Source organism: Sapajus apella, unplaced genomic scaffold (genome assembly GCF_009761245.1).
Source record: "Sapajus apella isolate SASKATOON/1434 unplaced genomic scaffold, GSC_monkey_1.0 scaffold85, whole genome shotgun sequence".
Taxonomy (NCBI): Eukaryota; Metazoa; Chordata; class Mammalia; order Primates; family Cebidae; genus Sapajus; species Sapajus apella.
Genome location: NW_022437025.1, coordinates 902855 through 916869, shown reverse-complemented (window position 1 = coordinate 916869; position 14015 = coordinate 902855). Strand labels below are relative to the sequence as shown.

At 64.8% G+C, this 14015-nt stretch overlaps 2 protein-coding genes across 3 annotated transcripts in view; one reads left to right on the top strand and one right to left on the bottom strand.

Moving 5' to 3' along the window:
• The window catches only part of IDUA (alpha-L-iduronidase), a 16821-nt gene extending 2914 nt beyond the window's left edge, over positions 1 to 13907 (bottom strand). Inside the window, exons 1-9 of the mRNA XM_032253892.1 lie at positions 13686 to 13907; positions 12950 to 13090; positions 2146 to 2231; positions 1852 to 1959; positions 1501 to 1596; positions 1182 to 1384; positions 910 to 1089; positions 586 to 802; positions 55 to 365 (exon numbers count right to left, since the gene is read on the bottom strand). Of these exons, the coding sequence (XP_032109783.1) occupies positions 55 to 365; positions 586 to 802; positions 910 to 1089; positions 1182 to 1384; positions 1501 to 1596; positions 1852 to 1959; positions 2146 to 2231; positions 12950 to 13090; positions 13686 to 13843 (1500 nt within the window). The 5' untranslated portion in view covers positions 13844 to 13907. The remainder of the gene's footprint in view (positions 1 to 54; positions 366 to 585; positions 803 to 909; positions 1090 to 1181; positions 1385 to 1500; positions 1597 to 1851; positions 1960 to 2145; positions 2232 to 12949; positions 13091 to 13685) is intronic.
• On the top strand, positions 7405 to 13246 carry SLC26A1 (solute carrier family 26 member 1). 2 transcript variants are annotated; one of them, XM_032253891.1, is made up of 3 exons: positions 7405 to 7587; positions 9044 to 9652; positions 10300 to 13246. In XM_032253891.1, the coding sequence occupies exons 2-3, from the start codon at positions 9077 to 9079 to the stop codon at positions 11827 to 11829; spliced, it is 2106 nt and encodes a 701-aa protein (XP_032109782.1). In that variant the 5' UTR covers positions 7405 to 7587; positions 9044 to 9076; the 3' UTR covers positions 11830 to 13246. The 2 variants fall into 2 exon arrangements, with proteins under 2 accessions (XP_032109782.1, XP_032109781.1); XM_032253890.1 differs by lacking the exon at positions 7405 to 7587 and having other exon boundaries at positions 7954 to 9652.
• Positions 13908 to 14015: the final 108 nt, after the last annotated feature.

Genomic DNA, 14015 nt, shown 5'->3' with positions numbered 1-14015 from the left:
CCCCGCCCCCTCCAGGTCCAACTCCCTCCAGGCCCCGCCCCCTCCAGCTCCCGCCCCCTTCAGGTCCAACTCCCTCCAGGCCCCGCCCCCTCCAGGCCCCGCCCCCTCCAGAGCCACCGCGGGGCAGAGAACTCCCTGGGACCCTGGCTCACCCGGGCCGGGGGGCACCCCGTTCAGCCACAGGGTCACTGGGACGCTGCGGTTGGCGTGGGCGCGGGTGTCGTCGCTCGCGTAGATCAGCACCGCGGCGCGCCAGGCGTCGGCCGGGCCCTCCGGGCGGTGGGCGCTGGCCAGGACCCCCACCGTGTGGTTGCTGTCCAGAACCTTCCCGGCCCGCGACACCTCGGCCCAGAGCTGCTCTTCGTCTGCGGGGTGGGGGCGCCGTTCCCGCGTGGGGTCGCTGCCCCGCCCCCTTCCCCCCCACTCCCCTCCCTCCACTCGCTCCCCCTTCCCTGGGGGAAGGAGTCCCCAGGCCCCGCCTCCCCACTCCTCCGGGCGGCCGACCCCGGGAAGCGCGCGGCTGGAGAAGTGCGCTCCCCGCAGCCGGGCCTTTGCACCCCAGCCTGCAGGCCCGGCCGGACTCACCCAGCAGCGCCAGCAGCCCCAGGGCGGTGAGCACCGGCTTCCGCAGCAGCTGCACGTGCGGCGGGCGGGTGTTGTTGACCTGGAAGCGCGCGGTGAGGGTGCGCTGCGCGAAGGGGTGCGGGTGGTAACTCAGGAAGGCGTTGTCGTTGCTCAGGAGCGCGTAGGGGATGGCGGAGCTGGTGTTGGCCAGCAGCAGGTTCTGGTGCTGGGCAATGACCTGCGGGTGTCCAGGGCGGCTGGGATCGCGTGGCGCGGCCACCACTCCCCTATCTCGTCCCGGGAGGAAGGTGGCTGGGGGGCGCGCAGGGCGTTGGGCCTGCCCACCTTCACCACCATAGCCGCGTAGGTTACGTCGGCCCTCCACTGCTGCGGCAGGGACCAGCCCACCAGCGGGTCAGCCTCGTCATTGTAAATGGGGGTGTCCGCGAACTTGGGGAAGAACTGCCGGATCTGCTGCGCCACGGCCTTCTCTTGCTCCAGGATGGAGATGGAGCTGCGTGCACCCTGCGGGCAGGGCTGTCTCAGCACCACCAGGTCAACATGGCACCCCAGCTGAGGGCGAAGGACTCCAGGGCGGGCGGAGGGGCAGGGCATACCTTTCGGTGGAGGGAGATATAGTCCAGCCGCACGCCCGCCTCTCCAGTGAAGAAGTTGGTGCCGTTGTGGCAGTGGCGCAGGAGGCCCCAGCTCAGCGGGGATCGCGGTGGGGGGTGGAAGGAGTCCCCGGGGCCGCCCAGCCGCAGGGCAGGGCTGGCAGTGCGCAGACCCTCGGAGCAAGCATCGTAGTAGTTCAGGAAGCCTGGGGTCGGGGAGAAGCGCTGCATCCACGCCTGCCCTGGGGACCAGGGCTTAGCCTCCGCTCCTGTCCTCCTCTGCCCCTTTCAGCTGGGCAGGACCCCAGGAAGCCACACACACCTTGCATGGTCATGGAGACGTTGTCAAAGTCGTGGTGGTCTGGCTCGTTCCACGTCTCGAAGTTCCACTTGGAAACATGCGCCAGTCCGTACCTACCTACAGAGGACCCCTGCTGTCCCCCCAGCACAGGTGAACCTCGCCTCCGTGACTCCCAGGGAGGGAGAATGCAAGGTGATGAAGGGCGTCTGGCTCAAGATGAACCCCGCCCCCACCCAGGCCAGCCTCCGCCCCCCATCAGGAAGTCCTGGCTCAAAGGGGTTTCAGACCCCTGGGGCAGTCTGGGTGATCAGGGTGCAGCGTGCCCAGGAGTATCCTCCCCCGTCTGGGGCCCCAGGGCCTGCGCCCGCCCACCGATGTATCTCCTGGCGAGGCTGGAGACCAAGTCCTTCCACTCAAACACCTGCTGCTTGTCCTCAAAGTCGGTGAAGTGGCCGGAGGGGCTGCCCATCAGCTCAAACCCTGCAACACAGGAGGGCTGTCCCAGTGCCCGTCGCACAAAACACCCATGCTCTGCCAGGCCTGTGCTCCAGCACCAGGGCCAGTCCTGGGTGGGCTCCAGCCAGGACTGGGAGGGGATGCGTGGGGGAGAGGGTGGGCAGGGCGAGGGGGTGCAGGAGGCCTGGGAGAGCAGAGCCCACAGTTCACCTGGGAGGAGCTGGTTCTCCCTAAGAAGATCCAGGTACCCGTCCAGGTGGGTGAAGTTGTAGCTCAGGCCTGATCCAGTAGAGCCCCTGTGGAAGGACGGTCAGCGTCAGGAAGAAGGGTGTCCACATGGCTACGTGCCCCAGGCTGGAACTGTGGCCACAGCAGAGCAGGTGGGAGCCTGCAATGTGCCACACAGGACTTGGATGCTGGCTTCCCGAGGGGTCCTCCCCTTGGAAAATAACCCTATGAAAGCCCAGTGTGAACTAGCGTGTCTGTACATGGAGAACCCCCCAGCCCTATACCATCAAGAGATGGAAGACTTGGGGTGGGGGCTCAGAATGGCCCTGATGCTTGGTGGGATGAGGCAGGCAGGTACCAAGGGGCAGGGGCCAGGGTTCAGGAGCCAGGCAGGACCTGGTGGGTCCCCACCCTGTTTCTCTGTACCTCCTAGAGGCCCAGGAGGGCCCCATTTCCTCTCCCACACCCCATGAGGCAATATGGATGTGCAGGAAAGGGAGAAGGGGCCACCCTGCTACGCTCCACTTGCAGATGGGGCTGAATTCCCTCAGGGCTTGCATTCGAGGGGACAGGCATCCTCAGGGAATGGGAATCTTTGGTGAAGGGGATACAGCAGGGAGTGGCAGTCCTGACGATCAGTGAGGCATCTCTCTGAAAGGCTGCCACGCAGTGGGACAGGCTAGCATGAGGACACCCAGGCAGCAGATGGCATCACCAGGGCAAGGCTCTGGGACAGGAGTGTGCATGTGATAGGCAGCAGAGAGGCAGCTGGTGGGCCTGGGACAGAATGAGGGTGGATATCACAGGAGATGAGGCTCCATGGGGCTCTGGAAGTGACCACCTTGAGGATGGGACTCTGACCCAGAGGGAAACAGGGACCCCTTTCAGGGTTCTGAGCCCAGCAGTGCCAGGACATTTTTAAAGGATCCCTCTGGTGGCTCACTGGAGCCAGGGTAGGGGCTGGAAGACTGGCTGTGGTGGTCACCTGGAGAGGTATGGTGCCCAGACTGGCTGTTGGCTGTGCAGAAGCAGCAGATGGACTGATGAGGTTTGAGGTGAGCTGGGTTGGGGGTGGGGGTGGGGTCCAGGGCAACTGTGGATTTCAGCTTGGGCAGCTGGGCAGGTGAATGAGCTTGGAGTGAGAATGGCCTTGGTTCTAGCCATGTAGAGTTGGACATCTGAGGGTGAACTGGATGAGGAGGCTGGTGCGCAGGGGCCTGGGGCTGTGGACGATATTCTGGCCTGAGGGAAGGGGAGTGGGATGAATGGAATAGCCGCCAACCCTGAACCTGGAGTGAGAAGTAGAGACCAGGCTGGCCAGGGTCTGAGGGCTTCCTGCGGACGCCACATAGAAGGTGAGCACAGCTGCTGTGGGCTGTGCCTCTCCCGTGGCAGCTGGGTTTGTCCCTCATCTGCAGTGGTGGGGAACAGGGTTACCACCACGGACCAGAATCAGCCCTATACAGCTCCCTGTCAGTCTACCCAGGCCACAGCCCCACCACCTCACAGCAAAGGTCTAGACACCTCAATGCCTCCCTTTGGGTCCTCCCATGGTGTACAAGATCAAGACAGAGCCTGGGCCTGGGCCTGCAGCCCTCAGGTGCGGGGTCCTGCTTCACCCAGCCCTGCCTCTGCTGCCCCCACCTGCTTCTGTACCCAGGGCTGGGTGCCCAGCATGTGTCCCCGGGGTCCACCCCACCCGGCCCCTACCACCTCTCCTCCTCTCCATCCAAAATACATACTGGTAGCAAAGAAATAAAACTTCAGAAACACCTGGACAAAAATCAAATGCGCAGGAGGTACATTCCAGAGTCCCACGGGGTTGGGGTAGTGGGCCATGGTGACCAGCAGGAAGTGAAGGCCCCGCTGGGCTTCAGGCTTTCTCTGCAACCCCCAAGGCGCTGGCCCAGCGGCCCCTGACACTGGGGCAGGCGCTGAGCGGAGCGGGCAGCATCAGAGATGTCCCTAGTCTGACACCCAAGGTGCCCCGGAGTGTCATCTGGCCGGGCCAATCTCTCAGTGAGGGATGCCTGGGACCGGGATCCCCGCCACGGGGGCGACACCAGGCCAAGGATCCCGGGGACAGTCCCATTGAGAGCGGCCTTGGGAGACCTCGCTGGAGAGGAGCTGAGCCGGCGAGGTGGAGACCCCCACCAGGGCCGGAGGCGCAGACAGGCCACCGCCCAGCCTGGGAGCGGAAGCCGCAGGGGCGCCTTGGCCCTGCCAGACCCAGCGCGGGGCGCCAGTGGGGCCGCGGCTGCCGCACAATGGGCTCATTCACCGCGCGGCGGCGGCAGGTCGGCCGCCCGGGTCCCCGCGTCCCCGCCCCTGGGCCCGAGCGCGTGCGCCGCGAGGACCGTGCGGCTGCCGGGCCTGGTGAGTGCGCGGGGCGCAGGATCCGGGGCGCGCGTGCTCGGCGGTGGGGGCGCGGGGCAGGGCCGCGCGTGCATGGGGGTTCGCAGGCGGTGGGGGGAGACCGCGTGGGATGGGGGCGGACGGCGCGCTCCTCAGGCTGGCGATGGGAGTGTGGGGTAGGGGCGGAGGCCGGGCTGGCTGGTGCCCGGGCACAGCACGGCGCGGGCACAGCACGGGGCGGGCACAGACCCGCCTCTTGGGAGAACCTGCAGCTGTGACCAGGACGAAGGGGATGCAGGTGCTAGAGGGTGCAGGCCAGGGCCCCGGTCTTCTCCTCCAGACCCCGGAGCACACCCACCCACTGGAGGGTAACTGGTTCCAAAGCTCTGTGGCCGGGCTTCTTTCTGAGGCGGAGGCAATAATACAATCCTTCCGTTCCCAGTCAGTGTACTCCCATGTAAAACGGTTGATTTAGAGACAAAATGAAGGAGGAAGTAGGCATGTGGCACAGGACTGGCCAGGAGTTCCCGCAGGAGGGTGGTTCAGGCAGGTCCGAGGCGCTGGGCCCCCATGCCCCCTGGCCTGCATCGCAAAGCAGGGAAGGAAGGCGTTATCTGCAGCCTGGTGCCCACTCTCGCTGGCCAGCAAGGCCCCTGGACTCCTGGGCACTCAGCCTTTGAGCTTGGCCACAGGGCAGTACCAGCCACTGTCTTAATGCTCAGGCAGAGAAACTGAGGCAGAGACAAGTGGGAAGGGGGCAGATCAGGCTCCAAGGATCCTACAGGGATGACCTCACCTGCTTTAGACACCCAACCTAGGTGGAGACTAAAAGGGTGCAAGGCCCAATGCCTGCAGAAGACCCCTGAGGCCAGGCCCCTGCAGTGTGGCTGAGCGGCTCACGGGCCTGGGTGCTGTACCTGTCTCAAACCCCACCATGGGTCCTGCTAAACCAACCTCTGGAAATCCCCGCCACCCTTCCTGATGGGAGAAGAGCCGCCTCCCACTCGAGGTTTTTCTGTGGCCCCAGGTGACACACCCCCACCCTACCCTGCTTGCAGGTGTCTGCACCAGGCACCCCACCCCTGCTGCAGCACCCAGAGTCCTCCCAGCCTCCTTTAGAGAGACCTCTAAGGGTTCTCCAAAAACCCTGCTGGTGGCTGAACCCAGAGAGGCCCTCATCTGCTCCAGGGAGGGTCCTGAGGCCCTGAGTGACCCCACCCACTGGCCAACCGCTTCTTACACCATAGCTCCCAACCGCTGGGTAAACAGCTGCTTCCCAGGGGCCACTGGTGCCCTGGCTAGGCTGGGGTGGGAGCAAGGGCTCCATCCCAGGTGGAGGCTATGGGAGTACTAGACCCTGGACTGTCCAGCCCTGCCCACATCTCATGCTCAGGGTGTCCTCCCACTTTCTGGCCACCCCAACTACATTCCACTCCCATTTCATCTTCAAATGGGGGGGCTACAGGACCCAGGGCTGTGGGGAACTAGCAGGGCTGGGCAGGCGGCTTCCCTGAAGGTACTTTCGGTGGGGCTGTGTGTCCAGGGTCCCCTCCAGGGCTCTGCCCCATCAACATCTCGGTGTCACCATCCTGGGGGAATGGAGCCCCAGCAATCAGCTGGTTCGGCAAGACCCTCAGCATGAATCCCACGTGGACAGGGAAACAGAGGTTGTGGTTTCTGTTCCCAGGCCCGAATCAGGCTACCCAAGGTGCCAGGGTCCACCTGGCCTTCCAGCCTCACCCGAGGGACTCACTGCGGCCTCCTGGCTTCCCTCGGGATGGGAGAGCATGGAGGCTGCAGCCCCTTGTTAATCACGCCCACCGGCCTGTGCCAATGCAGGGTCTCACCCAGCACTCACTGTCAAAGCGGGGAGGGATCTGAGGCTCCTAAGGAATTTTTTTTGTAAGAGACACAACCTTGCTCTGTCACCCAGGCTGGAGTGCAGTGGCAGTCATGCCTCACTGCAGCCTGGACGTCCTAGGCTCAAGCCATCCTCCTCCCTTAGCTTCCCAAAGAGCTGGCCCAGTGAAAATGTGTTTGTTCCTGAGACAGGCTCTTGCTCTGTGGCCTAGAATAGGGTACGGTGGCACAATCACACCACATGGCAGCCTCAAACTCCCAGGCTCAAGCCATGTTCCCGCCTCAGCCAATCCAGTAGATGGGATACAGGTGCACACCACCACACCCAGCTAAGTTTTTAATTTTAATTTTTGTAAAGGTTGGGTGGGGGGGGCCTCACTGTGTTGACTAGGCTGGTCTTGAACTCCTGGCCTTAAGTGATCCTCCTGTCTAGGCCTCCCAGAGTGTTGGGATTACAGGAGTGAACCACCATGCCTGGTCAATAATTCCTTTTAAAAAGCAGCTCACCCTTATTTTCATGTGTGGGCACTAGTTGAGTTCACTTTAAGAGATCATTTATCCTCACACCAGCCCTGTAGGCAGGCGCTGTTGGTCTCAGCCTGTGGCAGAGGGGAGGGCAGAGGAGCCGTGAGGGTAGAGGCTGACCAGGCCCTTCGGGTTGGCACTGGGTCTGGGCAGACCAGGACTCCTGCCCCAGCCAGTCATGGCATCTTGATGCCTGGGGGCCCTCACCCTGGGTGCTGTGCACCACACAGAGCTCATGCGAGCACACATGCACATGCACACACCCGCAGCCTTCTGCTGAGCTGGCTGTCAGCCTCCACCCTGCTCCAGCGTGGACCAGGAGGCTATCCAGCGACTGGACACGGACACCCCCCCGCCCCATCCCCTCTTGGGTTCGAGGGCTACTGGGAGGCTGGAAACTGATCAGAGTCCCACACAGCTCTAACCACAACCAGCCCGATTACAGTTCAACCCCCAGATTAGCTGATCAGGTAACATGGCTGGCGAAACCCGTGACTCAGCAATCTCTAGGTAAATAATTTAACTGCAGAGCCCAGTGCACACAACACGGCCTGCAGGTCGGCGCCAGAGCCACCACCCCCACTCTCCCAGCTGCTCGAGGGAGCTAGAGGGCCCTGCGGTCCTTGGTGGTCTCGCCAGCTCCTCGTCATCCCAGGGCCCCCGTGCCTGTGAGGACTCCCTCAGGTAAGAATTATCCTGGGCCCAAATCTCAGCCGCAGCAGAGCAGGGCGTGGGAGCCAAGGCCAGAAACGCCCTGGACTGGTGGTTTCTTAGGAGCACCCTCAGGCTCCGGGCAGCTGGCCCTTCTGTCTCCAGTCCACACACCTGGAGCATCCAGGGACCCAGTGTGGTGGGGTCTTCGAAGGAAGGGGACACAACTCTTGCAATGTTGCCTGAGGGCCAGGACCCCCACTCTGAGCCCCAGGGGTGGTGCTGTGCCCAGCCTGCCACGCCGACCTACCAGGCTGGGCCCACCCCCCGGGAGACTACAGCTCCCATGCCCTGGGCCAGCATGCAAACAGCAGCCTCAGCCCAGGCCCCAAGCTCTCAGGCAGCAAAGTCTTCTTTGCCTGACGTCGCGGAGAACTTTTAAAATGAAAGTACGTTGCAGCCTGCAAATAGGACAGACCGAAGGCCTCACACAGGACTAGTGTGGCCTCTGAGCACTGCCTCCCTAACGCCACATTGCTCTCCGAGGGCAAAGGAAAGGTCAGAAGGTGCCCTTTGGCTCTGCTGGCCCAGGGTGGCTGTGTACAGAGGACTGGGTCCTCTCTGGGTGCTGCCCCCGGGACAATGTGTCATGCCTGTTCCACAGTGAGTTGGGGAGACAGGGAGACGCCTCACATCCCAGAACTCCCTGGGCAGGGGAGATGGACGCCAGTCACCCTCCTCCCCTCCCAGCTGGGGCCACTGTCTAGGCATATTCTCAGAATTCTGCCCCAAGGCCAGGCGTGGGGGCTGGGCTGGCTCCTGAGTGCTGCTCCCCAGGCAGACTTGGGGTCCCAGCACCCACAAAGCTTGGCAGGGACATAGGAGGCCTCTTCCGCTGAGCCTTCACAGGGCAGGTGACGGAGTGTCTCCAGGAGAGCAGGCGATGGTTTGGATGGGGGAGGGAGGGCTCTGGTGTGGGCATTGGGTGGACAGCGGGACCCTTCGCCAACTGGGGAGCCAGGGAGGTGGTCACAGCGCCACCAAACTCAGGCTTGCCTGCACCTGTGTCCAGGGACCCAAGGCATGTATATGTGTGGTAGCAGCCCTGCCTGTTCCCTCCCCGTTGGGAGGTGGGCTTCAGGAGGCTTCAGGGAGGTTTCAGGCAGGAACTGCAGAGCCAGTGGGCTGGAGCTGAGCCGGGACAGGGTCAGGCCAGGCCGTCCTGCAGCACCACTGGCCTCAGCACAGCCCAGGGCACAGGCTTGGTGTCCTCATCCCATCTCACCCCATGATACATTCTGGAGCCAGCAGGGCCTGGCATCCATCCACACTGGGCAGGGGGGCTGGGGCCCGTGGTGCCAGGAGAAGGCTCAGTGCCAGTCCCGGGCCCCAGGTGGGCAAGCGGTCCGCCCCAAGGGCCCCGCCACTGCCCGGGACCTTGTCGTTTGGCACTGGATCTGGGGCTCCCGTGACTGTACGCTCTTCTCAGCTGCAGGTTGGCCACAGGGGCAGGTGCTGCAGCATGGGCGAGTCCCCTGAGCTTCTGCAGCAGGGCAGAGGGCCGGTGCCAGTTCGGCGGCAGCGCCCGGCACCCCAGGGTTTGCGTGAGATGCTGAAGGCCCGGCTGTGGCGGAGCTGCTCGTGCAGCGTGCCGTGTGCCTGGGCACTGGTGCAGGACCTGCTCCCCGCCACGCGCTGGCTGTGCCAGTACCGCCCTCGGGAGTACCTGGCGGGTGACGTCATGTCCGGGCTGGTCATCGGCATCATCCTGGTGCCACAGGGCATTGCCTACTCACTGCTGGCTGGACTGCAGCCCATCTACAGCCTGTACACGTCCTTCTTTGCCAACCTCATCTACTTCCTCATGGGCACATCGCAGCACGTCTCCGTGGGCATCTTCAGCCTGCTCTGCCTCATGGTGGGCCAGGTGGTGGACCGGGAGCTCCAGCTGGCCGGCTTCGACCCCTCCCAGGATGGCCTGTGGCCCGGGGCCAACGGCAGCATCCTCAATGGCTCTGCTGCCACGCTCGACTGTGGGCGTGACTGCTACGCCATCCGTGTTGCCACCGCGCTCACACTGATGACCGGGCTTTACCAGGTGAGGAGCTCAGCTTAGGCACAGGGAGGGGCCCAGGGCACCTCCTTAGGTGCTGGCCACCCACGAGGCCAAGGCTCTGGCAGAGCTGGGGCATCCCAGGGCGAGGCACTGACGTGGAGGGGCTGCGGGAACCAGAGAAGAGGGGCACGAGGAGTTGGTCTGGTGGGCTATGGCCTCAGTGGGTACCAGCGGGCCATAGGTGGCTGGGCTCAGTGGTGCTGGACTGAGGCCATGTGGCCTCCCAGGCCTTCTGTCCGAGGTGGAATGGGGAATGGCCTCCCCGGCCCCAACCGTCTCCTGCCCTGGCCTTGGTCCCCACTGGTTCCACATCTGCATGGGGGGTAGTGGGTGCCGTGTGTAGGAAGCAGGAGGAAGGGGCTGCCTTCTGATGCCCAGAGGTCTTATTTCTGAAATAAAATGGGCTTCTACGTGTGAGAAGTTAGATGTGTCTGCGGCCACCACAAGTGTCTGCAGGCATGTGCACACATGGAGTCAAGAACACAGGCCCGTGTGAGGAGTCTGATTCGGAAAAACAGAATTGTCAGGCTCTGTGCCATGACCACCACCCCTCGGGCCATGCCAGGGGCTGGTGACTGGCACGTGGCTCCTGCTGGGCGCCTGCTGACCTGGCTGCCCTCCATCCACAGGTCCTCATGGGCGTGCTGCGGCTGGGCTTCGTGTCCACCTACCTCTCGCAGCCACTGCTGGACGGCTTTGCCATGGGGGCCTCAGTGACCATCCTGACCTCGCAGCTCAAGCACCTGCTGGGAGTGCGGATCCCTCGGCACCAGGGGCTGGGCATGGTGGTCCGAACGTGGCTGAGCCTGCTGCGCAGCGCCGGGCAGGCCAATGTGTGCGACGTGGTTACCAGCACGGTGTGCCTGGTGGTGCTACTGGCTGCAAAGGAGCTCTCAGACCGCTACCGACGGCACCTGAGGGTGCCACTGCCCACAGAACTGCTGGTCATCGTGGTGGCCACGCTCGTGTCCCACTTCGGGCAGCTCCACAAGCGCTTTGGCTCAAGTGTGGCTGGTGACATCCCCACTGGTTTCATGGCCCCTCAGGTCCCAGAGCCCAGACTGATGCAGCGTGTGGCCTTGGATGCCATGGCCCTGGCCCTCGTGGGCGCGGCCTTCTCCATCTCGCTGGCAGAGATGTTCGGTCGCAGCCACGGCTACTCTGTGCGTGCCAACCAGGAGCTGCTGGCTGTGGGCTGCTGCAACGTGCTGCCTGCCTTCCTGCACTGCTTCGCCACCAGCGCAGCCCTGGCCAAGAGCCTGGTGAAGACAGCCACTGGCTGCCGGACGCAGCTGTCCGGTGTGGTCAGCTCTGCCGTGGTGCTGCTGGTGCTGCTGGCACTGGCGCCGCTGTTCCACGACCTACAGCGAAGTGTGCTGGCCTGCATCATCGTGGTGAGCCTGCGGGGGGCCCTGCGCAAGGTGTGGGACCTCCCACGGCTGTGGCGGATGAGCCCGGCCGACGCCCTAGTCTGGGCGGGCACTGCGGCCACCTGTGTTCTGGTCAGCACGGAGACCGGACTGCTGGCCGGCGTCATCCTCTCACTGCTCAGCCTGGCCGGCCGCACCCAGCGCCCTCACGCTGCCCTGCTGGCCCGCATCGGGGACTCAGCCTTCTACGAGGACGCCACAGAGTTCGAGGGCCTCGTCCCTGAGCCCGGGGTGCGCGTGTTCCGCTTCGCGGGGCCGCTGTACTACGCCAACAAGGACTTCTTCCTGCGGTCACTCTACAGCCTCACAGGGCTGGACGCAGGGCGCGCGGCTGCCAGGAGGAAGGAGCAGGGCTCGGAGGTGGGGGTCGGCGAGGGAGGCCCCGCCCAGGGCAAGGACCTGGGCCCGGTTAGCAGCAGGGCTGCACTGGTGCCCATGGCAGCCGGCTTCCACACAGTGGTCATCGACTGCGCCCCACTGCTGTTCCTGGACGCAGCTGGCGTGACCACGCTCAAGGACCTGCGCCGAGACTACGGGGCCCTGGGCATCAGCCTGCTGCTGGCCTGCTGCAGCCCCCCTGTGAGAGACATTCTGAGCAGAGGGGGCTTCCTTGAGGAGGGCCCAGGGGGCACAGCTGAGGAGGAGCAGCTGTTCCTCAGTGTGCACGATGCCGTGCAGACGGCAGGAGCCCGCCACAGGGAGCTGGAGGCCACCGATGCCCGCCTGTAGCAGGACCAGGCCTTCCCGGCAGCCTCTGCTCCCTCCAGGGGGCCCATGGCGGACGTCTGCAAGCCACTGCTTAGACTCTTCCCAGGGAGGAGACACCCAAGGGACGCGCTCCTGCACTACCGCTGCCTGGGGGAAGCCAGGGAACCCCAGCTGGGGAAGGAGGCCCTCTGATTACATGCATTCCTGCCCACCACTGCCCAGGGGAAGCCAGGGAACCCCAGCTGGGGAAGGAGGCCCTCTGATTACATGCATTCCTGCCCATCGCTGCCCAGGGGAAGCCAGGGAACCCCAGCTGGGGAAGGAGGCCCTCTGATTACATGCATTCCTGCCCACCGCTGCCCAGGGGAAACCGAGGAACCCCAGCTGGGGAAGGAGGCCTTCTGATCACAAAGGACCCAAACACTCAGAAATCAAGAACCTCTGCCCCTGAAAGACAGGCTGGCCCACAGTGCTGGCCGGGCCCGATGCTCAAGGCCCTCGCTGTCCCTCGCCTCAGAAGGGCTGGGCCTGGCCTGATGCTCAGGGTTGACATTTTAATTGAACAAGGGCCACCTCCCCCCCCGACATCATGCAGCCTCCAAGTGCCAAGAGGACCCCCTATGTCCAGGCCTGCCTGGTGCTCACCCCTGTTGGTAGGAGCCGGTGGTTCTGGCCAAGTGCATGAGGGTCTGTGTGTTCCTAGAAAAACCCACACACCCAAGTGGCCCTCACACCTCGTGTCTCCCCCTCACAGGGTGGCCACCTGCACCAGTGTCAAGGCCACAAGTGCTGTGATGACCTCAGCTCAGCCCTCAGGTGTGGTGGCCTGCCCAGCCCAGCTAGCAAACACACACAGGGGTGCCCATGGGTGCAGTGGAGACAGGTGCAGCACAGCCAACCCTGAGCCTCCAGGGGGCCCTGGAGGAAGCCCACCACGCCCCACGCAGGGGCACCCTCCAGCACACAGCCCTCGCCCCAGCAAGGACACGATCCCCTCAACAGGGTGCGTCGGCAGAAAGGGGGAACAAAGGATCTTCCGAGCAGCCCCCAGCTCTGCGCCTCCTCAGTTGCCCCTTCCCCAGCCCGTCCCCTCTGTGCCTCTGTAAGGGGTTCTGGGACACCCAGGCCCCAAGTCACCCACCTGGTGGTGACAAGCTCCAGCAGCCAGTGGGTCCGGACCTGCTCGATGCCACGGTGAGGGACGGCGCCCACATAAGCGAGGTTGAGCTGCTGGTCCCAGCTGAGGACGTACTGGTCAGCCTGGCTGTGTGGCAGTGGAGGGCTGGGGACAGCAAAGGGGCGGCTCAGGCCTGAGCCTCAGCATGGCCGGCAGCACAGCCGACACTCAGGCTCAAGCCCAGGGATGCCTGGGCGCCAGATCCAGGTGCTGCGCTTGTGCTCAGTGACTAATAAAATGGCCCTTAGGGCCAGGAATGTAGGGAGGTCCCATCTTCATGGGGAACAGGAGCAGCACTAAGACGGAGGAGCCAAAACCAGCCCTGGCCCCGGCCCTGCCAGGCAGGCGGGCACCTCGAGTCTCCGTGGAGGGAAAGGGACAGGCGGGCCAGATCCCGCTACAGGGGCGTCCCACCCCATGGGGAGACTCCTGGACCACCTCAAAGAGCAGGATCATGGGCATCGGCCTGGGTTACAGGGAGCGGCTGCTGGGCAAGCTCAGGGTCCAGCCCCAGGCCCGCGGGCCGGCGCCCACTCAGCTGGAGAGCCCACCCCCAAACACGGCGCGGAGCGGGCCGGGAGAGCCAGGGCCCCAGAGGAGGGAGCTCCAGTCTCGGAAGCTCCCAGTTAGGGGGCGCCCGAGCTCTCCCCGTGCGGCCAGGGGGTCCCGGAGGCCGCGGGCGGGCGCGCGAGGCGCTCACCAGAAGCCCGTGCTCCTCCAGAAGCGCCGCAGGGGCCACAGCGCGCGGGCCGCGTCCACCCGCACCAGGTGCGGGGCCTCGGCCAGGGCCACCGGGGGCGCGGCCAGGAGCGCGGCCAGGAGCGCGAGCAGCGCAGCGCGGGGGCGCGGGGGGCGCATGGCCGGGCGCGCTCGGGGACTGCGGAGCTTCGGGCCGCACCGCCGGTTCCGCCTCCGGGTCGGAGTCTGGGCGCGCCCCCCACGTGACTGCCGCTGCGGGCGGGAAGGCGCGGGGCCTTGGTGGGCGGGGCGAGCGCCGGGTGGGCGGGGCGAACGGGTGGGCGGGGCGAAC

Excerpts from the sequence above, each read along its gene's own strand:
- SLC26A1 (XM_032253890.1), top strand. The coding sequence starts at position 8,843 with ATGATACATTCTGGAGCCAGCAGGGCCTGGCATCCATCCACACTGGGC. Across the intron at positions 9,653-10,299 it reads TGATGACCGGGCTTTACCAG|GTCCTCATGGGCGTGCTGCG; the intron begins GTGAGGAGCTCA and ends CTCCATCCACAG.